The sequence below is a fragment of the Gadus chalcogrammus genome, chromosome 6 (assembly GCF_026213295.1).
Source record: "Gadus chalcogrammus isolate NIFS_2021 chromosome 6, NIFS_Gcha_1.0, whole genome shotgun sequence".
NCBI classification, from domain to species: domain Eukaryota; kingdom Metazoa; phylum Chordata; class Actinopteri; order Gadiformes; family Gadidae; genus Gadus; species Gadus chalcogrammus.
Genome location: NC_079417.1, coordinates 11,899,948 through 11,923,241, shown reverse-complemented (window position 1 = coordinate 11,923,241; position 23,294 = coordinate 11,899,948). Strand labels below are relative to the sequence as shown.

At 42.2% G+C, this 23,294-nt stretch overlaps 2 protein-coding genes across 4 annotated transcripts in view; both read left to right on the top strand.

The window, feature by feature from the left end:
• plat (plasminogen activator, tissue) overlaps nucleotides 1–12,268 on the top strand; it is a 15,193-nt gene extending 2,925 nt beyond the window's left edge. Inside the window, exons 1-15 of one of the 3 annotated variants that reach the window (XM_056591596.1) lie at nucleotides 1,365–1,491; nucleotides 2,882–2,958; nucleotides 3,181–3,307; nucleotides 3,624–3,758; nucleotides 4,808–4,918; nucleotides 6,106–6,280; nucleotides 6,692–6,783; nucleotides 7,109–7,283; nucleotides 7,837–7,922; nucleotides 8,041–8,109; nucleotides 8,515–8,719; nucleotides 9,155–9,291; nucleotides 9,640–9,780; nucleotides 9,998–10,146; nucleotides 10,658–12,260. In XM_056591596.1, the coding sequence (XP_056447571.1) occupies nucleotides 1,485–1,491; nucleotides 2,882–2,958; nucleotides 3,181–3,307; nucleotides 3,624–3,758; nucleotides 4,808–4,918; nucleotides 6,106–6,280; nucleotides 6,692–6,783; nucleotides 7,109–7,283; nucleotides 7,837–7,922; nucleotides 8,041–8,109; nucleotides 8,515–8,719; nucleotides 9,155–9,291; nucleotides 9,640–9,780; nucleotides 9,998–10,146; nucleotides 10,658–10,828 (1,857 nt within the window). In that variant the 5' untranslated portion in view covers nucleotides 1,365–1,484 and the 3' untranslated portion in view covers nucleotides 10,829–12,260. Of the gene's footprint in view, nucleotides 1–1,364; nucleotides 1,492–2,881; nucleotides 2,959–3,180; nucleotides 3,308–3,623; nucleotides 3,759–4,807; nucleotides 4,919–6,105; nucleotides 6,281–6,691; nucleotides 6,784–7,108; nucleotides 7,284–7,836; nucleotides 7,923–8,040; nucleotides 8,110–8,514; nucleotides 8,720–9,154; nucleotides 9,292–9,639; nucleotides 9,781–9,997; nucleotides 10,147–10,657 lie in introns of those variants that run through there. The other 2 variants (XM_056591598.1, XM_056591597.1) reach the window with 2 other exon arrangements.
• Nucleotides 12,269–16,090: 3,822 nt separating this feature from the next.
• Nucleotides 16,091–22,633, top strand: si:dkeyp-117b11.1 (B-cell linker protein). Its single transcript, XM_056591599.1, has 15 exons — nucleotides 16,091–16,310; nucleotides 16,987–17,183; nucleotides 17,374–17,422; nucleotides 17,540–17,653; nucleotides 19,193–19,221; nucleotides 19,334–19,370; nucleotides 19,556–19,625; nucleotides 19,767–19,797; nucleotides 20,109–20,145; nucleotides 20,237–20,294; nucleotides 20,438–20,475; nucleotides 20,575–20,630; nucleotides 20,717–20,785; nucleotides 21,437–21,595; nucleotides 22,225–22,633. Exons 1-15 carry the CDS (start codon nucleotides 16,175–16,177, stop codon nucleotides 22,339–22,341), a joined length of 1,197 nt encoding a protein of 398 aa, XP_056447574.1. The 5' UTR covers nucleotides 16,091–16,174; the 3' UTR covers nucleotides 22,342–22,633.
• The last annotated feature ends 661 nt before the right edge of the window (nucleotides 22,634–23,294 follow it).

The following is a 23,294-nucleotide window of genomic DNA, read 5'->3' as shown; positions in this document are numbered from 1 at the left end:
ATCATCCATTCAGGTTTGTATTTACATCGACTTGTAAAGCCAGACCTCTGACCTGTCACATTCCTCTTATTCCTTGTTCCTGGAAGAGAGAAGAATTTCTCACCATTGACCATTGTCGCTACACAACACTAACAGCATCAGTTGCCACAGCACTCAATGTCATTCACATGTGTCATAGACCTTAGCTGTAAAGAAAGATTAAGATTAGTAGCATACACAAGTGTGTGTTTGTGTGAGCGTCACTGAGTGTTTCAGTAGGAATTAAGTCAGTATAGTCAGTCTCTATAGAATTAGTTGAACTCTAATCAGGTTTGTATGTGTGTGTTTGTGTGTGTGTGTGTGTGTGTTTCACTTGGTATCGCAGTTTGAAATGAGCCAGTAGAGTCTAGCTCTGTAGCATTACTATGACTCTAATGAGGCTTGTATTTCTGGGTAGAAGCAGATTAACTTAGAACAAGGCCAGACATGCTTCACTGCCGTACAGTCAACCATACAACAATGACCCAGTCAATTTTGGGGTATTAACCCTTCGAAAACAGCTCAACCATCCATTATGGAAACCCAAACTATGAATAAGACTACAAAATTCCTAAATGATAAACTGTAACTGAGACTAGGGCCCAAGATAATGTTCCATCATGTTTAGCCTACTTTATTTCGTTTGAGGTCTTGACACTCATGTTGACTCTCTCAAATTAATATTCCTCTTTATCACAAATTTAATTTATTTGTTCAACACGTATCCATTTCGCACGCCAGACCATAGAAACAGGTCTGACACTGGTTCCTCTGTTACTGAGCCTCTGATAGCTCTGTGGTGTGTGATTGGGAACTCCCTCAAATTAATATTTCTCTTTCTCAGTAATTTAATATATTTGTTCAACACGTATCCATTTCGCACGCCAGACCATAAAAACAGGTCTGGCACTGGTTCCTCTGTAACTTAGGCGCTGATAGCTCTGTGGTGTGTCATGTTGACTCTCTCAAATTTATATTCCTCCTTATCACAAATTTACTTTGTTTGTTCAACACACACCCATTTTGCACGCCAGACCATAAAAACAGGTCTGAGACGGTTTCTATGGTTTCTATGCCCCCCCCAACACTCCCCAGAATAGGCCTCCCCACAACAGATACCACAGACTGCAGCAATGGGCGTGGAGGACATATGTTAATGACTGATGTGTGGTGTGTGCGTGAAGTTGTGCATCTTTGCGTGTGTTATGGTGTGTGCATGTGCGTGTTAACATTTCTTGCTCTCGTGAGAGGCGTTGGGCTGCTCGGCTGCTGGCAGGAAACACATGTTTTTAGCTGACAGGAGTTGTGTGTGTGTGTGTGTTTGTGTGTGTGAGTGGGGGGGACTTGCAGCTGTGTAAGGGGAACAAAACTGGGGAAGCTTGGGCGAGGATCTGAGGTTCTGCTAGGAGGCGACGACAAAGAGCTCTCAGATCTCACTCTTCCTGATCCCTTCAGAGAGCTTTTCAATGCATGGTGAGTTTGTGTGTTTGTGTGTGTGTGTGTGTGTGTGTGTGTGTGTGTGTGTGGTGTGTGTGTGTGTGTGTGTGTGTGTGTGTGTGTGTGTGTGTGTGTGTGTGTGTGTGTGTGTGTGTGTGTGTGTGGCTGTGTGTGTGGTTCCCATAACATGTGTTTAAAACTCCAGGTGCTGAGAAAGCAGTGTGGGATCTCAGCGGCCTCTTTAGATCCCCCACACCGTTCTCTATTAGCTCACTCGTTGAGACTGTGTGAGTCAGTGCAGAAACTGCCAACGGCAGAGGAGGCCTGTTTCTGAGCACAAGAGGGGCAGCCATCCATGTCAGATGTGGGTGTCTGCATCTACAGGCTAATCATATCAAAATTCCCATGGAGCTTTTATACAATTATTCAACCATACATTTCAGCACTTCTGTAATGGTCCGAAAGCGATAGACTTACAGCATTCCATTTCCTTTTCTCTACTCTCTTCTTTTCCATTGTGTTTTTTGTACTTGACTCAGAGTAGTCTGCAGAGCAATAGACACACAGACAAGACAAATGTATCGTTAACCAGACTAGTGTGTCTGTTTGTGTGTGTGAGAGAGCCCAAGTAGAGGGAACTAGAGATAGAGAGGATTTTAATTGTGATGAAAAATAATGGCTGCTTATTGGTGGATGACTGTTCCAGGGTTTGACCTACTTCTCTTCTCCACCCGTGAGTCATAATATCCTCCTACATCTGCAGGGCTGGTTCTTATTCTTTGCTTGTTTTTTTTGAATAAGATGAAGTCATGGTGGAGCAGACTGATTCAGGGCTCTTGGTTCTGTCTGGTTGTCCTAGAGTCGTTTTCTAGAGTTGTTTTTACTGCTGCTATCCTTTCAGGGGGCGTCTACTTCCTGTTTAACTTCCCGAGGAAGTGATTGTACAGAAATGATGGGTGGACGGTGGAAGAATAGTGTGTTGAAGTGTGTGTGTTTGTGTGTGTGTGTGTGTGTGTGCGCGTGTGTGTGCTGATCCACTTCGACTGTTGCATGAAAAAATATAACAACTTCAACTCATCCAAAGGGCCCATCAAAGGGTTTCAGGAATATAACCAGGGCTTTGAGGAACTAAAGTAGTCACAATGTTTCCTACTAGGCAACCTCCCTCGCTGACCCTTTCCCTCTCTCTATTATCCGCTCTCTAGGGAACATACTGGGAATATTGAATAGGATCATAGGAAGCAGGCTGCCCATTATGTAGACAGACCAATGAAAATAAAGTGCATATACTGAGAACAATGCCTCCAACAAATAGGATTTGATATTAGATTGAGTGTTGGAGATTGTGTCCCTCTATCAAGGGAGACATATGCTATTGGTTGTTTTTTTGCCTTTCTGTAATATTTTCCACCTTTCTTTCCTGCAGATAAAACGCACGCTATGTCAAGAAGTCTGGAACTGTTCATATTGCTGGCTGCTCTCTGCTGCGCCCTAGCGGACAATGTAAGTGTTACACGCATTTCTTGCTGGGCCATTACCACCGATGTATGCCTGCCTTTACCGTTGCCCTTCATTGATATCAACAAAACAGTATTTAAAATGTGAATTTTTGACTGCATTATTGTTCCTAATTTCATTGACCTCCTTGAAATATTACAATAATTATTATTTTGTATACATTTTCCTTTATTTGTATTATTATTAACGGTTGTACCTGTCCTTTAGGTTGGGCACCTGCGTTCCAAGAGAGGAACCCGTTTTTATAGAGGTGAGCCCAAGAAGACGCCCCCTAAATGGACCCTTTTGGTTATACGTGTCGACAAGCCTTCACCCTCTGCTGTTCACTCCACCTGTGAGCCATCACACGTCATAATGTTTGCCATCACCCTATCAATGCACCCCTATCACGCATGCTCTCTTTCCTTTCTACTGTGGATGTGTTTTGTGTGTTTATCTTTAGGCTTTCTATTCCGGTGCTTATGGTTTTCTTGCATGGGGTTGTGTTTCTGTGTGTTTTACCTGTAATGTTGTTCGTTGTAGTAATTCATGTGCCTTTCCCTTCATTGTGCGTTCTTGTTTGCCTTGTTTGTACTGTGTGTGTCTGTGTGTGTCTGTGTGTGTGTATGTGTGTGTGTGTGTGTCTGTGTTTGTGTGTGTGTACATGTTAGTGCTGTGTAAGGATAGCAAGGACTCAGCGGTGCGTAACTTTGGCGACACTTGGATGCGATGGCGCCAACGGGGTGCAGAGTACTGCCGCTGTGCACTGAAAGGACAAGAGCGATGTCACTATGTGCCTGTTGTCAGTAAGTGGAGTTGGAGATGCCGCACGCACACACGCCAACGCGCGAACACCCATTCACAAGCTTACACACACACTCACACACAGTCACTCACTTACACTCGCTCACAGAGCTTACTTGTTGCTTAATTAATACTGCTCTGCTATTTACCAGATTTTAATGTATAATCTGCTCCCTAATACGCCCCTAGAATATTGTACACTTGGCGTAGTTAGGGTGTTCGACTCCCAGCTGAAAGGTTCAATCCGCTATCGCAGCAGCTTACCTGATTGCATCCATTTAAATATATATCTATGTATATATGTATATATATATAGAGAGAGAGAGAGAGAGAGAGAGAGAGAGAGAGAGAGAGAGAGAGAGAGAGAGAGAGAGAGAGAGAGAGAGAGAGAGAGAGAGAGATTTATTCATTTGTATGCATGTACATAAACGTTGTAACGTAAATTTACTTATTTGTATATATTCAAGTTTGTGTTTCCAAGTATTGGTCCTGTGTCTGTTGGTCTATTAACAGTCTTAACCTGCCTGCCTGCCTTCATTTCAGCCTCACGTGTCATGTGGCTCGATGTTGTTCACTGTTACTTTCATTACGTTTCATTTCACCCAGATTATGTTGTCAAATTCTCTTTTTTCTCTTTGAGAAAATTACTTTCCAAGATATGTTTTTTCTTTATTTTCCCGTTGCTACTGTCAGAAGGACACTTTGTTAGGGTTCCCGTAGATCTGTGAGTAGGCGTTGTTTAGTCTGGGTTGGTTCAGAAATCCTCTCTGTCAGGCGATTACTGGCCGCACTGACGAGGCTCTATGATGCATATCATTGACCCCCACCGCCGGCAAATTGCAACCACATTTCTGTCGGCTAAACTCTGAGTGCACTCTTCATTTTCACCCCAGAAGAAATGAATTGTTTACTAATTTCCTTGTAAGTAATGTGAAAAAACAGGGAAAATAAATACATGAAGAGTTAATGTATACAATGTTATAAAACACACAAAGATAAAAAATGTAAGAGACATCACACAAAAAGAGCTAACTGACTCTCCCCCCTTTAGCTTGCCAGGAGTCTCGCTGCTACAACGGAGGCATCTGTAAGGAGGCTCTGTACTCCTCAGACTTCCTGTGCCAGTGTCCTCCCGGCTTCTCCGGAACACAGTGTGAGATCAGTACGTATCCAACAGAACTACACTTACATCTGCCCCCTGAAAATGTATTTCGTTTTTTATTTTTATTTTTAATGTATTTTAATTAGGAAAAATGATAAAATGGTCATCCATCAGAAAAAAGACATTGTACATGACATTTTTCTGTAGTCCAGTTATTGTATTCCTGTATCCATCTGAAGTAGGCATTTCCATAGCAGGGGTCATGTGACACGTCACATGAACCTAATTAACATTTCAACTCCACAAAGCTGTTGGTGACTATACTGTAAATAGCGTAACAGACATGACGCACGAATCATAGCACTCAGACTCGCGGTCTTGGTGGAAAGGCTGAAAAAGTCGGAACACAAAACCATGGAAAGAAAACGTATTTTTGGGGTTATACAATTTTTTGTTTTATTTTTTATATCATGCTCCACCCGCTCACCACAATACTTATCCAAACCTTAATGCTAACAGCCAAGATAATTTTTCATTGTGGAAGAATTGGCTTGAGAGGGGACATTTCATTTATGATCATCCAAAGTACCATATGGTTATTGGTTGAAACCACACAAGCCACTGTGGTGAGCATGAACTGTTTTGCCACAAGGGAAAAACATGTCACTGGGATTTGACCAGTCGAAAATCTTGGCTGAATTGGACGTTGTTTTATGGTGGTTTTATGGACATTTCCATTGCAAAAGTCAAAGATAAAACACGTTGTAAAATGTATTTAATCAAACAGTTAAAGTTGCTTTTATTCCCCATGACATATTCGGTCATCAGTTATTGCTGATAGGATCTACTACTGTCATTAAACAGGTATATAAAACTTAAGACAGTATTACTAAAGTCTTTATTTCTGATTTGGCTAGCCACTGTCCCCCTCCTCCTTACATGATGGTGAGAGTTCCTTTAGGGGCCTTCATGCTGCCCCTACAAACACCGACGTCAGGCCACTGTGCCGTGGCCGTGGCCGTCGAATCGTCGAATCGTTGTCGGCCGACAACTACCAACATTCTAGTTGAGTGTTGGTGTTTGTTTGGGCAGTGTGGACGCTCCTTACGACTTCTACTGTCAGTAGCAGATCCTGTGCATCGACTTGTATTAAAGTATCACAGGAGTTATTTGAACCATAACAACATTTCATCATGGGATGTCCTTTAGTCTCAACACTAACTAGCGCTCTCTTCTCCCCTTACCAGACACCGATGAGAAGTGTGTGTTGGGCCAGGGCGGAGCGTACCGTGGGACATGGAGCTTAAGCCATAAAGGCAGTACCTGTATCAACTGGAACTCCACCACTCTGAGGGGAAGGCAGTACACCGCCATGAGGAGGGACGCCAGCATCCTGGGCCTCGGCAACCACAACTTCTGCCGGTACGACACAAAAGCATGCATGCATGACATACAAACATATATACATACAAACATACAGGCATACTAACATACATACACACATACACACATACACACTTACATACATACATACATACATACATACATACATACATACATACATACATACATACATACATACATACATACATACATACATACATACATACATACCTACATACATGCATGCATGCATGCATGCATGCATGCATACATACATACATACATACATACATACATACATACATACATACATACATACATACATACATACATACATACATACATACATACATACATACATACATACATTTATATATACATACATAAATACATATATTACATAGAAAACATACAGTACATACAAACATAGTTTTGCTTTTCTCTGCTCAGGAACCCGGATAAGGACTCGACTCCCTGGTGCTTTGTCTACAAGGGGTCTCAGGTGGCCTGGGAATACTGCAGCATATCCAAGTGTCCAGAAAGTAAGCGTGCATTAAACTGAAACGTCCCTTAGTTTTTGCTTTGGCCATCACTTTGGTTCAAAATGATAAGAAGCCATGAGGGAGACTAAAGGGATGTGAAGCAACTCCTGTTCAGAAGCCAAATGGGATGGATGGGATAATTGTCAATGTTATAAATGATTCACATAATTCCAAGCACTCTCAAACAACGTGACGGCTACAAGAAAATGTACAGAGTGCGACCACAACAACTGCCAGAGTTAACTTGGGAGCAGGAGGGGGTTATCTATTGATGCTGGTGTTAAGTGTTTGGACGGCTGCCTGACGGGACGTGTATCCGCTGCAGATAAGGAGCAGGAGTGTGTGCAGGATGCGGGCCAATCGTACCGGGGCTCCGCAGTCTCCAGCCGGAGTGGGGCCCAATGTCTGCCCTGGGACTCACCGTACATCAAACGCAGGTCCTTCACCGCCTGGAGGCCAGACGCTCTGGAACTGGGCCTGGGCAGCCACAGCTACTGCAGGTCTGTGTGTGTGTGGTGTGTGGTGTGCGGTGTGCGGTGTGCGGTGTGCGGTGTGTGGTGTGTGGTGTGTGGTGTGTGGTGTGTGGTGTGTGTGGTGTGTGTGTCTGTCTGTCTGTCTGTCTGTCTGTCTGTCTGTCTGTCTGTCTGTCTGTCTGTCTGTCTGTCTGTCTGTCTGTCTGTCTGTCTGTCTGTCTGTGTCAGTCTGTGTGTGTGTGTAAGATTTTGTTTGTGTATGTGTGGTGTGTGGTGTGTGGTGTGTGGTGTGTGGTGTGTGTGTGTGTCTGTCTGTCTGTGTCAGTCTGTGTGTGTGTGTGTAATATTTTGTTTGTGTATGTGTGTGTGTGTGTGTGTGTGTGTGTGTGTGTGTTTTTGTGTGTTTGTGTGTGTAAACAATATCTGTATTGTATTGCCACCCACCTGTTTTACTTTGCATTCTATCCTTATATACCTAGCCACACAACTACTTTGACCATACAGAAGTGACTCTGACAGTGTAAGGATCCCAGACGCGTATGCTCATGCAGGGACCAATGTGGGTGTATTTTCCATACAGGAACCCGGACAAGGATGCGGGCCCCTGGTGTCACATCGTCAAGAACGACCAGCTGACCTGGGAGCTCTGTGACGTCCCTAAGTGCTGTGAGGGGCCCCTAATATTTCCTAGAATTGTTATTCCTGTTGTCGTCTTCTCATGGTAACCGTGATACTAACCATACACATGTTGCCCCTGTTAATTGTTCTTTCTTTGTTGTTTTAGCAAAACCTTCAACTTTTATCACGACCCTTGTCCCCAGAGCTCCTACCAGCGACGGCAACCAAAACGGAGGTAGAACTTTTAAAACTTATCTAACACAATAAACACACCCACAAGTTGGGCCTGCGTTCACACTCAAATAGCCACCACTCTATCAGTACATCAACATGTCAACTCGAACCCGTGTCACTGCGGTTAGGACGAGGCCTTAAGGGAACAAACTCTACCCGGGGAACCACCGGGGTGGTTCCCCGGGTAGAGTTTGTTCCATTAAGGCCTCGTCCTAACCGCAGCGACACGGGTTTGATTCCTGCCCGTAGTCCTTTGCTGCATGTCATCCGCTCCCTCTCCCATACCTTCCTGTCTTACTCTACAATAAAAAGGATAAAACCTTCAAAAATACATCGACAAGTACAAACAAACAGACTTCCGATGGGTGAGCTGAGGGTCTAACTGTGTCGTGTGTGTTGTTCCCAGCGATGTGCGGCCAGCGTCAGGACAACTCTCTGAACAGCGTCTCGTTCCGTATCCTCGGTGGCAGACCGAGTGACATCACAGACCAGCCCTGGCAGGTGGCCATCAACGTCTACCGCCGCCGCCACAAGAAGCACTTGCACCTGTGTGGGGGCATCCTCATCGACTCATGCTGGGTGCTGTCTGCAGCCCACTGCTTTGAGGAGGGGTGGGTTCACGCGACACGCACACACACACACGCACCCACTGTCCCACCCACTGAGTGTTGCATAATACACTATACACACACACACACGCATACATACGCATGTGCACCCACTGTCATGCATTTATATAAACACACGCACACACACACACACACACACACACACACACACACACACACACACACACACACACACACACCACACACACACACACCCACACACACACACACACACACACACACACACACACACACACACACACACACACACACACACACACACACACACACACACACACACACACACAATCCCACAAATGCACACACACCCCCACACACACACAACATTTCACAGGCCAAGAAAAGAGTAAAAACATAAGCACCGCTAGCTTATAATACCAAATGTTGATGATTTGGCTTGGTCTTCATGTGTCTCAGCTTTCAGCCGTCTCAGCTGCAGGCCGTCCTGGGGAGAACGTTCCGGAAGCAAAACTCCAGCAGTGAGCAGATTTTCGAGATTGAGAAGTTTTGGGTACACCAAGATTTTGACAAAGAAACCTATGACAATGACATCGGTAAGCATAGGAATATATTAGAGGACATAATATACACACTTATAATAATATTTTGATATCTAATAATAATGGATATGAAATGTAATTTTTGCCATTAGTTGGACACTTTTGTTCATACTGTGAGTTCATACATTCTTAGCATTGGTCGCTCCAGTTGGAATTCAACCCCTCACCCTGTCACTGCTTTATGCTATATCAGATGAGCTAACCAGGGCCATGTAAACTATGTTCTTTCCTACGTAAAAAAAAAAGATTATTCATGTTATACTTAAACCAGACCCAACCTTCTTTATAACATGCCACTGTCTGTCAAACCCTCACCTCTGCTGTTCCCTTCTCTGTTCTCAGCTCTGTTGAAGCTCAAGACTGACATCGGAATCTGTGCCATCCACTCTCCAGAGGTGCTGCCTGCCTGTCTTCCAGAACCAGGCCTGGTTCTGCCTGACTGGACGGAGTGCGAGATTTCTGGCTACGGGAAAGAGACAGAGTGTAAATAGCTGACTTAATTAATTACTTTATCCCTTCTATGTCACTCTTTGGTATCAAATTGGCGCCAAGGTGGCGCCACATTACTTTATATTGGATAAAGTGTGGTTTTGTAGGATATTATCACGATGTTATTAAAGTTCACCTGGATGTCCAGCAGAGGGCAGTATAATGCAATAGCTGAGTATTTCTGACCATCTAACTCTGTTTCCCTCCACAGTCGATTATGAGTTTTCAGAGCGTGTGAAGCGAGGTTTTGTCCGGCTGTGGCCCCGGGACCGCTGCGTCCCTGCAGTGCTCTCTGGACGCACCGTCACAGACAACATGCTGTGTGCTGGGGACACCCGTGGCCGGGATGACGCCTGCCAGGTGAGCCCACACACACACACACACACACATACACTCTGTACTGTACACACACACACACACACACACACACACACACACACACACACACACACACACACCACACACACACACACACACACACACACACACACACACACACACGTACATACACGTACATACACAAACATACACAAACACACACAAACATAAACACAGATACACATACACATACAAACACAAACACGCATACAAATACACACACACACACACACACACACACACACACACACACACACACACACACACACACACACAACCCACAACCCACACACACACACACACACACACACACACACACACACAACACACACACACACACACACACGCACAACACTTTTTCCCCCCTGAATATTTAAACCAAACAAAGCACTTTTTACCCACCATTTTGACCCAATGAGTACAAATCCCACCCCTCCCGCTTCCTCACTGTCTTCTTTTTTGTCTTTTTCTCCTCCTCCGTGTGCGGGCGCAGGGAGACTCGGGAGGCCCACTGGTGTGTCCGAGCGGGGGCCGGATGACCCTGATGGGGGTGATCAGCTGGGGCGACGGCTGTGGGAATAAGGACAAGCCAGGGGTGTACACCCGGGTCATCCACTACCTGGACTGGATCCGCAGCAGGATGGCAGAGGAGCCCAGTGTCTGAGAGACATGTCCTAAGAGAGCCAGACAAAATGTTAAAAAGAAGAACAATGAGGTACTGTGTTTGACAAACAAACTCACAGATAAGAGAATTTGTACTTTTTTTGTTTTTTTAAGTGACAAACTTGTCAGATATGACATTTCTGATCTGTGCTTTGCTGCATTGAGGGACCTTTCTCAAGTGTGTGTACACACATGTATCCAGGGTCCCACACCGGCCCCTTGTTACTCCTGAGCCATGGCCACTCATCGCGGTCTAGGGTCCTATCTAGGAAGACAAAGCAGCCCAACAAAGACCTCAGTTGTCTGTGTGGTGTCATATGCTCCACAAGGCCACTCTGTGTGGTGGTTTCTGCTGCTGTGTTGGTGGTAATATAGTGGTCAGCCAGCTACAGTTTATATTATGGACAAAACAAAAGTTCTCCTCATACCAGTGTCTACTTCACATTGATGTGCCAGCCACATCAGAGACTATGGACTACTAGAGCAGAGTTTCTTAAACTATAGACTCAGAACCCAAAAATGGGATGCGATTTAGTTGACAGGGAAAAACAAGTCAGAGCACACTGGAATTGGTGATCCTTTTGTTAGACGAAGGGAGTTTTCTGAGGACAGACTGAAATTGTCTTTTGTGTCTCAAGAGGAAAAGGTTTAAGACCCCCATGGACTAGACCTATTTACTTCACTTAGAGTCAGAAGTCAGTCTCTAAGAGCTTTGCTCAAGGGTTTGTTTTTTAATTAACATTTTTTTCATCATTTTGTTGAGGTCTTTGCTTCAATAACTCCGGAGGCACAGCCAACCGTGATAGGTGCATTCAACGTCGTACCTATTTTTAAGGGCTTTTTTTGCCCAGGATTCATTGGTCATCTCTTATTGGTTAATATGTTGCTATATTGCTCTAGCTTGTTAACCGTTTCCAGTGTGCCCTTGTTGTTGTTAAGTCTATTGCGGTAATCTTACGACGCTCTGCTGGCTCAGAAGCTTTAATCGATATTTCTTCCCCTGTCCCTTCTTATTGCCTATGGGGCCAAAGCTTTCTGTTATATTTTTATAAGCAGTGCTTTTTATATGTTTTATAGCAGTAGACTGCACACAGGGTTTTTATCCACAAGAAGAAAATAGTTTCGAGAGTCCATATGGTTTAGTAGCCTAACCTTGAAGCAGTTCCAAAAACATTTGAGTTGAGCTTGAGTTTGTAACATGTACATACGTTTGTGTTTTTATTTTGTTTTAAAGGAAGGGATGATCTGACTGTGTTTTTAACATCAAGTTGCTACCTAGATAGATTCAAGAAAGATTGTGTCTTAGTATTTTAAGTTAATATTTATGTGTATTTTATGTTGTCTTGTATAAACTTGAATGTTTAGTAACTATTTATGTCGACTTCTGTTGCAGTCACATTTAAAAAACCCTATCTCATTTACAATAAACAATCTCTGTTACAAATGTATTTTCTGCATCTCTTATTGAAACGTGTCTCAAGACTTTTCCATTCTGTGATTTCTCTTGGTACTTTTGTAAAAGCTGATTTGGTCAAACATATTGGTCTAGCTTTGCGAGACTAGGTCAAACATAAAAATGATACCTTTCTCTGAGTCGAACGATGGCTGGGAGAAGATCTTGAATTGTGCGTTATGTCGGTCCGTTGCAACCAATTTCCGGTTTCTTACTTCGTGTGAGCTGTGTACTCCAGTAAAAAGTTCCCGAGCGTGAAGACAAGGAACATGAAAAGAAGAACAAAAACTAAAACAACAATAAAAAGTAGAATACATCTAGAATTTTCGACAAATAAAAGAAATATTCGAAGCATGTGTAACGGAAAATAGTATCCCCTTGAAAGTCCCGCCCTCTATCGCGCCTCGAAACCCCGCACAATGTAACTGAAAGTCCCGTCCTCTCTCGGAAACAACTCATTTGTTATTTATAGTTGTATATGCAAACTAACAAGATAGCCAGCGAATAGCAGATCGCGGAAGACAGTCTGAGCTGTTTCCACCTCCCTACCTACCTATCTCTCCACATTAAACCTAACTTTGTTTTAATTCGATGACTACTCGCTGCAATACAACAACATCTGGAAATTGTTCATAACTTAAGCCACAAAGAGGACCTTAATCACAACGATGGTAATGTAGATTTTAGGATTCTTATTTATTGGTATACGTTTTTTTATATTTACAAAACGTGATCGATTTCCTGTGTTAAAAAAGTGTAGGTTTTATTTTAGACTGATTGCTAACACATTATCACCAACGTTAGGATATTACAGGCCAATATATATATATATATATATATATATTATATATATATATATATATGTGACCCTCTGTGAATTAGGGTCTTATATAGGGTCCCCAGTCTTAGTTAGGACCTTTTTTGTATTAAATATATATATATATATATATATTACAGTCTTTCTCAGGCGCTTTGGTACATTTCTCAGATCAGAATTGAAATTCTCAAAACTACCTGTTCAATCTTCACATCATCAATCAAAAAAGCAGATTCTCATTTCTTTGAACAAGTTGCAAATGCTTTGGTTCATTCATGCAAATGAGTACAATTAGCTGCTCTTTCCTAAATTATCAATTGCTTATGACATGTTGATCAAAGTGTATTGTAATGGGTCTCTGTTGAAAAGTCTCACCCCCACAACATTTAGGCATGAGTTCATTGCATAAGTCTCTGTACATGCAAAATGGTTTAACAAGATGTCATATGTCAAGCATATTTCTATACATTTCCATTAGACTTTTTTCCTAAATCTGTCCTGAATTGGTAAATTGCTACCAGGTGAATCTTGACCCTCTGTAAAGAAGGGAAATGTGTGAAGTGTTAGATCAACGATCAACAAGTTTACTGAAATAGCTCAAAGGTGCATCTCATGAACCATGAACTGGCAAGTATATAGCTGGAGCACAACACAATGTTACATTGTCTGACAATGGAAGAACAAGGAATTGGACAGGGTCAACAGCCAGAGAGAAGCAGAAGCGGAAGATAAACAAACTAAGGATTTTGAGCAGGAGAATGGCTTTTGCATGAAATCCATGGTGTTTTGCTATTTGTACAAATTGTTTTGAGAAATGCACTTACTGTTTTGCAAATTTCCATTCTGATCTGAGAAATGTACCAAAGCGACAGAGAAAAACTGTAATAATATATATATTTTAATATATAGTATGTACATATCTTTTGCAACATTAGGATATTCAGGCTTATATACACAATATGTATATATATATATATATATATATATATATATATATATATATATATATATCTTTGTGAATTGAACACCACTCAGTTCTATTCTTAAGACCCAGTTAACTCTAAGAAGGTGTGTTAAAGTACCAGGCTAGGAAAGAAATATGAGGGCAAAAGTTGAACATGAGTTGTACCCCTCCTCTTGCTGCTCGGCCCTGACTATCTTTGATCATTTACATGTAACTTCCTCCACATGGCGCTCTGATGATGAGAGGCCTTGTAGGCAAGGAGATATATATCTCCACTTCCTTATGTGTAACTGCTATTGTGCTTTTATCTGGCTCCCTCAAGGGGATCAATTACAGTGAACTCTTTATTCTCATTATGGTTATCATCATTATTTCGGATATTATCCACCTTATGGTGGCAAAAGTCAATAAGATGGACATTATCCATCTTATGGTGGAAATGTACTGGATATAAGTATTGACCCTTATGGATATGTAGGTGTGTATGTATGTTTATATGTAGGTAAGTGTATGCATGTATATGCAGACTCTGTATGTATTTGTTTGTTACTCTTAAAATGTGAGAGGGGGGGGCTCGATATAAGCTAGAGGCTTCTGCCCCTTACCCTTTGGTTACGACCAATAAGATGCATTCATTCATTCAGCCCCATAAACTCTGTTGTGATTTTCTGTCCTTAAATTGTATTTAAAATAGAGTTATTGATATTGATACATTTATGACATTATTTATAATGTGCTTTAGTCATACATCACTTACTAGAAACGTTCAGAGTCAGAGTTATTCATTAATACAGTTGAGTCACACATCTGTGTGCTTTATTAAAGGATGCCTGGTAACCATGCTGCACTTTAAGGTCGATACCGTGACAACAAAGAGCCATTGGTGGATACATGATAACTCATTTGCGGTTCTGTTTGACCCGCGAGACAAAGCCACCATTCACCATAATCTGATAACCAAATCTGGAAAACCGGACTGCCTCGGCTAGCAGATGATGTGTTCCTAGCCTTGCAAGAGAGGGACTGTGACGCGGCACTGCAGGTCGAACTAACAATGACAAATTACTTTGAGGTCTTTGTGATGTAATAATGTACTAATGTCTTAACTCTTAACCTTATTTAAACAATGACAAATAACAGGTCAAATCAAATTTCTGGTCGCGTAAATGACGTGTTCTGTACACGTTCATCATATCTTTTCTCATCATCTTTCCGCTAATCTGTCGAATCAATGTTTAAACTCCCTCTGGGCCAATGTTAAATTAACATTTTGTGTTTTACAGACCTTCTTCAAATCTTTTAAAAACCAGTAAGTACCATATTATAATTTAGTGTGATATAGCTTTTCCACAATGATCATCGTTTTTTAATTACTGAAATGACAAAGCCATGCCTAATTAAGTCTTAGCCATCTTTTTATTCCCAGACCTTGGATGGATAGAAAGATGTCCGGACTAAAGCATTGAAACATGACTTAGTGGTTGTAATGGTTGAGGGTTTAACATCATGACTTCATGTTTAAATGTTTGACTTTCACTTTCCCTCTTCCTCACCCAAGTCCCAATGGACCCCCAGCTCCTCCCCCGGCCCCTCCCAGATGGATTGGTGCTGGTAAATGCTTTATGTTGTCACGTTATCATCTTTTTTGTTTATAGAAACATTTTCTGTAGCCAAATATTGTGTTACACTAATCCTATGTTTGTGCTTACATGATTCTCTCTGTTTCTCTGCACATGCACACTCACTGACTCACTCACTGGCTCGCACGCACGCCCGCACGGATGCACGCACACACACACACACACACACACACACACACACACACACACACACACACACACACACACACACACACACACACACACACACACACACACACACACACACACACACACACACACACACACACACACACACACACACACACACACACACACACACACACACACACACACACACACACACACACACACACACACACACAGATACGAATGGACGGAGTAGCTGGCCAGAAGATGATTTTGTAAGTTGTATGTTCTGTGATCTGTTTATTTTTTGTTCTTTTTGAATTAATGTATTTTACTCTTCAGTCGTCTGACATATTAACTCCATTATGAGGCTGATGGTGATGATGAATGTTATTCATGTACATGCACAGGACAATGGAGACGTGTACGAACCCCCCCCCTACGAGCGGACTGCCATCAAAGTCGAGACACAACCAACCAATCTGGATTTAATTTACCTGGGTATTCAAATAACACTCATTTCATTTCACTCATTACTTCATTTTCATGAAGGATGGGCCATCAGGACATTTAGGCAAATGCCTTTATGCCAGAAGGGCCAGTTCAATTTAAATTCTAATTTAATGTTTTCAATTTTAAAATGGTCAAAATTAAAATGACATTTGAACAAGAATACAACTTTCCTTTGTTCACTCGTTGCTTTCATGTTTTCTTCAACTTGGTTTGGCAAAGTTCTGCTGCCTTGTGTCCAGCTCATCTGATGGGTGGTGTGTGGCAAACTAAGCTGTGAGGCTGCTGTTGTCTGAACTGAGTAGGCTAGTTGAAAGGCTTTCAGCGAAGCGATCTTAGGAAAACTAAGCCTGCTTTCGGCCAATCAGAACAGCATAGCAATGCAGTACGCTTATAATAATCTTAACTTATCTTACTCATCACATAATACCAAGCTTTTGTAAAAAGCATGTTTGACACATTGATTGGGTCCAATATAAATACTTTCATTGATAAAGTACTACTATTGGAAGTGGGCCAAAGGTTCTAGAAGATTTTCCCACCCTCAACTAAACAATACGGCCTTTAGGTGTATAATGATCGATCTTCCATTTGTATCGTTAAACGTTCGCATGAATACAATGAAACACAGCGAAACACCACCTTAACCTTTGGCCTTCACCTGCAGACCACTCGTCCGATCAGCCGGCCCCACAGAGGCCCGCCGCTCCACCCCCAAGACCACCCGTCCAGCCTCAGAGACGAGGTGCTCAACCGCAGAGACCTCCAAGACAATGTGATCCACAAAGACCGATTCCTCCTGCAATGGCACCAGCTGGCCCACCACCCAGGCCAATCAAACTGACACCGTCGGGCAAAGTTTTGGTAGCCTACGTTAATTTCAGGAAACTGAAAAAGCAGACGAACAATTTGTTTCTGCTTTTAACTCCATTCAATTCCATTTGATATCCGTGTTTTTTTTTTATTCTGCCACGCCTGCCAGTAAACGGCAACTGCTGTTTAAATGCCTGATTTGGTTTTACGACTTTATTTTGACCCGTTTGTCTTTAAATAGCCGCCACGACGGGAAGCCGAGGTGTTTCACGATCCCAGCATCACCAATCGTAAGTCAACATAATGTTTTACCAACTCCTCTAGGTGAAACATCTGGCTCCAATAATGCATTTACAGCCAAAATGTTAATCTGTGTAGCCTACTTATCCTGCTTTCTTCCTTCCTAGCTCCTGAGGTGGACAGACAGGAGAAGCCGGGGAAGAGTAGTGCCCTAAACAAGTTTCCCCCCCCTCATTTCGCAAGGCCCCCTCTCCCAGGCCCGGCCCCAGACACAGAGGAAGGTGCTCACCACTAGGGGCCCTATTTTAACGGTCTGAAACGCAAGTGAGAGGCGGCAAGCGCAAGTAGCTTTGTGGGCGGTTCTATGGCGATGTCGCTATTTTACCGGCGCAAAAATGACTCTTGCGCCCAGCGCAAATCTAAAAAGGGTTGGTCTAACCTAATTACCCGTAGGGGGGGTTTGGGCGTAACCTGCAATAAACCAATGAGAGTGCCATCTCCCATCCCCTTTAAGAGCCATGAGCGCATTTGAATCTGATGAGTTGATATTTTGACAGCGCTTCTGCAGTCTCTGATGAGACAGATGCACGTATGCATTTCAAACTTCAAATGGCTCAGTTTATGTCCACTTAATATGCCCTAATTCACACGCAGAATAAGGTTTTCTTCCACAACTTCAGAGTCCTCAAATAAATTTCGCTAAAGAAAACTTAACACTATGGTATGCGGTAACTGTGGTTCTATTTAATGATATACGCAATAGATTATAAACATCGCTAGCAAGGACACATGCGCCAGTGAGAAGGTAAATTGCACCGGATGCAAGATAGGGCCCTACGTCTCATTTACATACATACAAAGATAAGTCATGTGTAGATTTGGATTTTGTTATATTTAATCAAATTCGCATGGATAATTTAACATACTTGTTCAGAAACATATCACTCCTCTGTTCAGTTGACGGAAACAAGTTTACATTGAAAATGAATTAATGTTGTAACTTGCCGATATGAAACTTGATTGCTTTGTCATATTGGAAGGCTTATTTTAATAATAATCATCATAATGATTGATTTTTTTTGCTGGTCACTAAAAGACACTCAAAATAAGGTTTGGAATAGAATCAGGTGTGGTTTGTGTGGGGTCAGGGGTCATATGCTTTCTTGAAGAGGTGAGTTTTGATTTGACTTTTGAATGAGGTTATTGAGTCTGAGTTTCGGATGTTTTGGGGGAGGGAGTTCCAGAGGGTTGGGGCAGCAATGGCGAAAGCTCTAATGTGGTTTGAATGATACAATGATGACCGTCACAACCACACACTTCTAGAGCTATATATCCGCTAGGGAAGATACATTTTTTTCCATCATTTTTGTTCCACGTAAACGCAACACAATGACCACGCAGACGCTTCGAGCCGTGAACCTTTATGTTTCTGCGTCGGGTTTTAGTTAGCGGACCAATCACAGCCCTTGCTGCTGTGTTGCCTCTACGGCAGGGTACAATTTTTGGGACGCACACGTCAGGCCCTTGCGGTGGACGCAAGGAGGGACCGCAAGGACATAAGGGGTCCGTAACCCCATTGTATTGCGTGAACGTGGGACGGATCAGCCCTTAAGTATTATCGGGTGGTTGAATAGGTTTGTGGTTAATTGGTTATGGAATGTTTTCTGGACAATTAATGACACCCAAGAGACTACTATCTATAGTCTCTTCGTCAATTAATTGTCCAGAAATAACAACAGAGTTATATAGCCTAACTCTGTAATATATAATTCTGTAAAGTCATCGATAGCTTTATCTTGTCGTTGCTTTTTGTGTTTCAGATGTGTACGTAGATCCAAATGAAGAACAGGTGAGTCTGACGTTACAAAACAAAGTAGGAAGATGGAGAAGAGAACCATTTTATGATTTTTGTCTCAGCTGTGTCAACATTTGTTGACAGTGTCAAACACACTGTGTTTCAGGGAGACAGTGATGGCGTGTATCTCAAGCCAACACCATGTAGGCATTCATCCCGATTAGTTTAACAGAGGTTTGGTTCCCAGGGCTCTGATATTGTCTCAAATTCTGTAAATAAAAGTAGAATATAGTCAGTGAAACAAGTTGGGTAGTTCATAGCAATTAATTACATTTATATAAATTCTTCGACAGCCCGATTTCAATTTCTTCCCCTCCCTGTGTTTCAGCTTTGCCTTTGCCCTCTCCTGCACCAATGAGATTGCCTCCTCCTCCAATGGTGGCACCTCCTGGTGGCCTGTAAGTGCGCCTCACCTTAGGTTCTTTACATCAGTTCCCTCCCTCCCACTAAAGTTAGCTTTCTGTATTGGCTTGTTGCTATGAAGTTTCTGATAATCTTTGTGCTACTTGAAATACTAGCTTCTTCTTCTCTATCCTAAGGATGAAGCCTCCTGTGCCGAGGACCACGAATGTAAGCAACTTGAATATTGAAACAGCACGGCTATTATTTAAAGGAGCAATTTCTTACCAAGAGTGATTGTTTTGTCAGAGAGGTTGTGGCAGAACCACGTCCTATCATGTGGTATGATAGGACGCCACAGACTCGCTCTTCAGCTCGATAGAGAGTGGAGCGGCGTAGTCTTTTATTTCACCATAGGTGACACCAAACAGAACATATTTTATTATTTCAATGGACACCAAATACCAGATGTGTTTGGTTTGTGATACGGGCCAATCTTAAAACACAGATTTCTGTGTGGAATTCTCTCTTACTCTTTCCAGAATTCTCTGACAACATCCGTCACTGAGATGAAACCAGGTAAAAGGTTAGAACATTCTTCACACAAACCTTCTAAATGTTTGCTAAATGTCAACAATATCAGAGAATGTGAAATTAATTTAACCACCAGCTCCTGATGGCAGGCGGCCCATGCTGGCCCTACCACCCCAGAAGGACTCCAAACCTCGGTTAGATGACCGGACAGGAGGGCCGTAGATATAAAGATGAATACTCTTAAAGAAGCACAGGGAATAACTTCTAATGCAGACTTTATCTATAGTGATATTAATTAAGTTTTCTGAGATTGCCGGTATTGTGGTTTTCATTTCAGAATTCCTTCTCCCCCAACGGTGGACCAAATCCCAGGAGGTGATTTTTATTCTTATTTTAATAAAAAGTTGAATGCCAACACCTTGTTTCTTTTTTATTTTTATATTTATTTGAGCTGAATCACCTTTCAATCTATAGTTTTCCCCAAAGCATCTTCCACTGGAATGAAATCCACCAAAGTGACCGGCAATGAGGTATTAATCCATGGTTGAAAAGTAAGAGCTTGATATGATTTAACTGTTAAGTGTTGCTGTTGCGTTGACAGTTGGATACATTACAGGACAATGAGTGGTTCACTGCGGTTTCTACGAGAAAGTATGCTGAGGACCTCCTCCTGAGAATCAATAAGGTAGGCCCTCCTCTGTGCCCTTTTTCACTTTTTTTTCTCGATCTCCATTGTTGTCCCACTGTTGTAATTGCCAATGCTAGACGAGAAGCTGTTATGGCGGCCCAATTATGTAGGATACGGAGGATACCTAGCAGAAGGGTTTCAATGATCCTTCGAACTATGCCATCCTACATTTCCATATCGTGACACTGTATGGCAACACATTAAAAAACGGGATTGGCTACGAAGTCAGAAGGTTGTGATCGGTCAGGTCATCAACAGTCCATGTCGACTTAAATGACACAGCATCATCAAAGTCAACTTAGACTGCTGATGACCTGACCAATCACTGACCAACGACCTTTCCCATCGATCACAATTCCATATTGCTCCTTCTTTGTGATACCGCTGGCGCTCTAAGCTTGAGCATGAGGAACAAGTATTGAAACGCAGCCTATGTCTAAGTGTGAAACTCCCTTTCCTTCCTTCTTTCCTGGCCTTCTTAATTTAGTGCCCTTATTCATTTCCTCCATCCTTCCTTCCCTCTTCCTCCCCTCCTCCAAAGCAACCCCTTACATGCCACCCCTCTGTTATTCTTCCCCCTAATCCAATTTCCCCCCTGCCTCCTTCCATCCATCACAGTTGTCTTTGTTCTGCTCCGTCCTACTGTAGGACGGCGCCTTCCTCATACGCCCCAGCTCGTCCCAGGACCCCCGGCAACCGTACACCCTGGCCGTGCTCTACAGGGAGAAGGTCTACAACATTCCTATACGCTTCGTGGTGGAGATGCAAGGCTACGCCCTGGGGAAGGTCGGGAAGGACTTTGAAGACGTGAGTATGCATAGGAACTTGTTTGGTTTTGATCTTACCCTGATTCTACCAGGGGAGTCCCCTGAGATTACATCATCACAACTTCTCTTTTTCAAGAGAGACCTGGCCAAGAATGATAGTAGTTGAAGCTTCAATATGGATAAAACACAACATAAAAAACTTGAACCTAGACTTGTCCTGTAGTTGAGCCTCAGTTGAGGGCGTAGACGGCATGAAATCCTTCTTGCATGACTCGGTGCGAGCTCCAGGGACATGAGAACTGTGCTTTGTGGCCGTAATCCACACGTGTTCTTTTTATGATGCATAGCATGACAAGGTGCTAAGGAGTTCTAGCCTTAAATATAAAAACAATATACTTATCTACTCAGTACTACAAAAAAAAGAAAGAATGAAAAAGCTATGAAGGAGAAGAAGAAGAAAATAATGTTGGATGGTTAAAATGACACAATTGGAAATACCTTCTCTTAGAATAGATAACTGTTATTCTGCTACTCTGTGGGGGTTGGATTTGCTGGTTCGTAAAAGCCAGCCAAGTGGTGCCCCGAGTAATGCCTCAAGCATTCTTAAACTTCACACTTCTCTCCCCCCCTTTCTCTCCATCCCGTCTTTCCCTCTCATCCATCCAACAGACCTTCCCGAGTCTCCAGGATATTATTGCCCACCACAAGAAGAACCAGCTTGTTCTCATCGACAGCATGAGCCAGGCCATGCACAAAACGTACCTAGTCCACCCTGCCCGGCCTTAAGACGACCCTCACAATCCCTCTCAACCATAACACATATTTAACATCAAGAGAGTACTTCAAGCCTATTGATCTGTTACTGGGGCTCATTTTAGCCTATTTGCTTCAAGTACATTCAATTGTATTGTCTATGTGCATCAAGGCAAGTACATTTTATTGTTTGTAACCAACACCTATTTTAACTGCAATTTACCTCACAGACCTGCAACAAGATTGTGTCCCTTTTAAAATAAGCTTAGCATATCATGTGTGCATAATAAGGAGGCTTATACAAATGTCTACTTTGAATAAACATCTTTTCAACATTTTTATGGCCTTTTTTCTTCTTATATTTCTTAGCTCTCTTGTTATTCCCTAATTGGGTTGAATACAATGACTATAGTAGATCGAATCTGTTGATTATTTAAAATGCATTTTATATCTAAACATATTTAGATGTTGTTTGATTTGGACTTATGAACTCTAAATCCTAAACCAAGTCTCTGTCAATGAGAGTTCATTTGGGCTGTCGCTCTATAATGAGTGCTGGTTGAATGAAATTATATCTTTGAGCACTATATTAAACTACCGAACTAAATCCTTTATCTAGCCGACTAAGTTAATGGTCACAATCTTTAAAAGTTATACTTGATATACTTGATGAAATAAGAAGGCATAACCCTTCTTCGACCCCACCTGGTTTATAGTTTAATCAACTGATAATTTACTGTGAATAGTTTTTACTATGAACATGCTGAATTAAATGTACATGTTTACTAGTATACATGTAGATGCATACAATATATGCTATAAAGTAAATCTTTCAATATCTGTTTTTTGCTGTATTAAAGAGACTTAATGGGGAAATCTTTGGGAAAAAGTTGTGTAACAGGTCAAATACTATTACAATAATGTTTATACTTTATTATGTCCAGTTATTCTCTGGACATAATGAAGATGTGAACACATACACACAT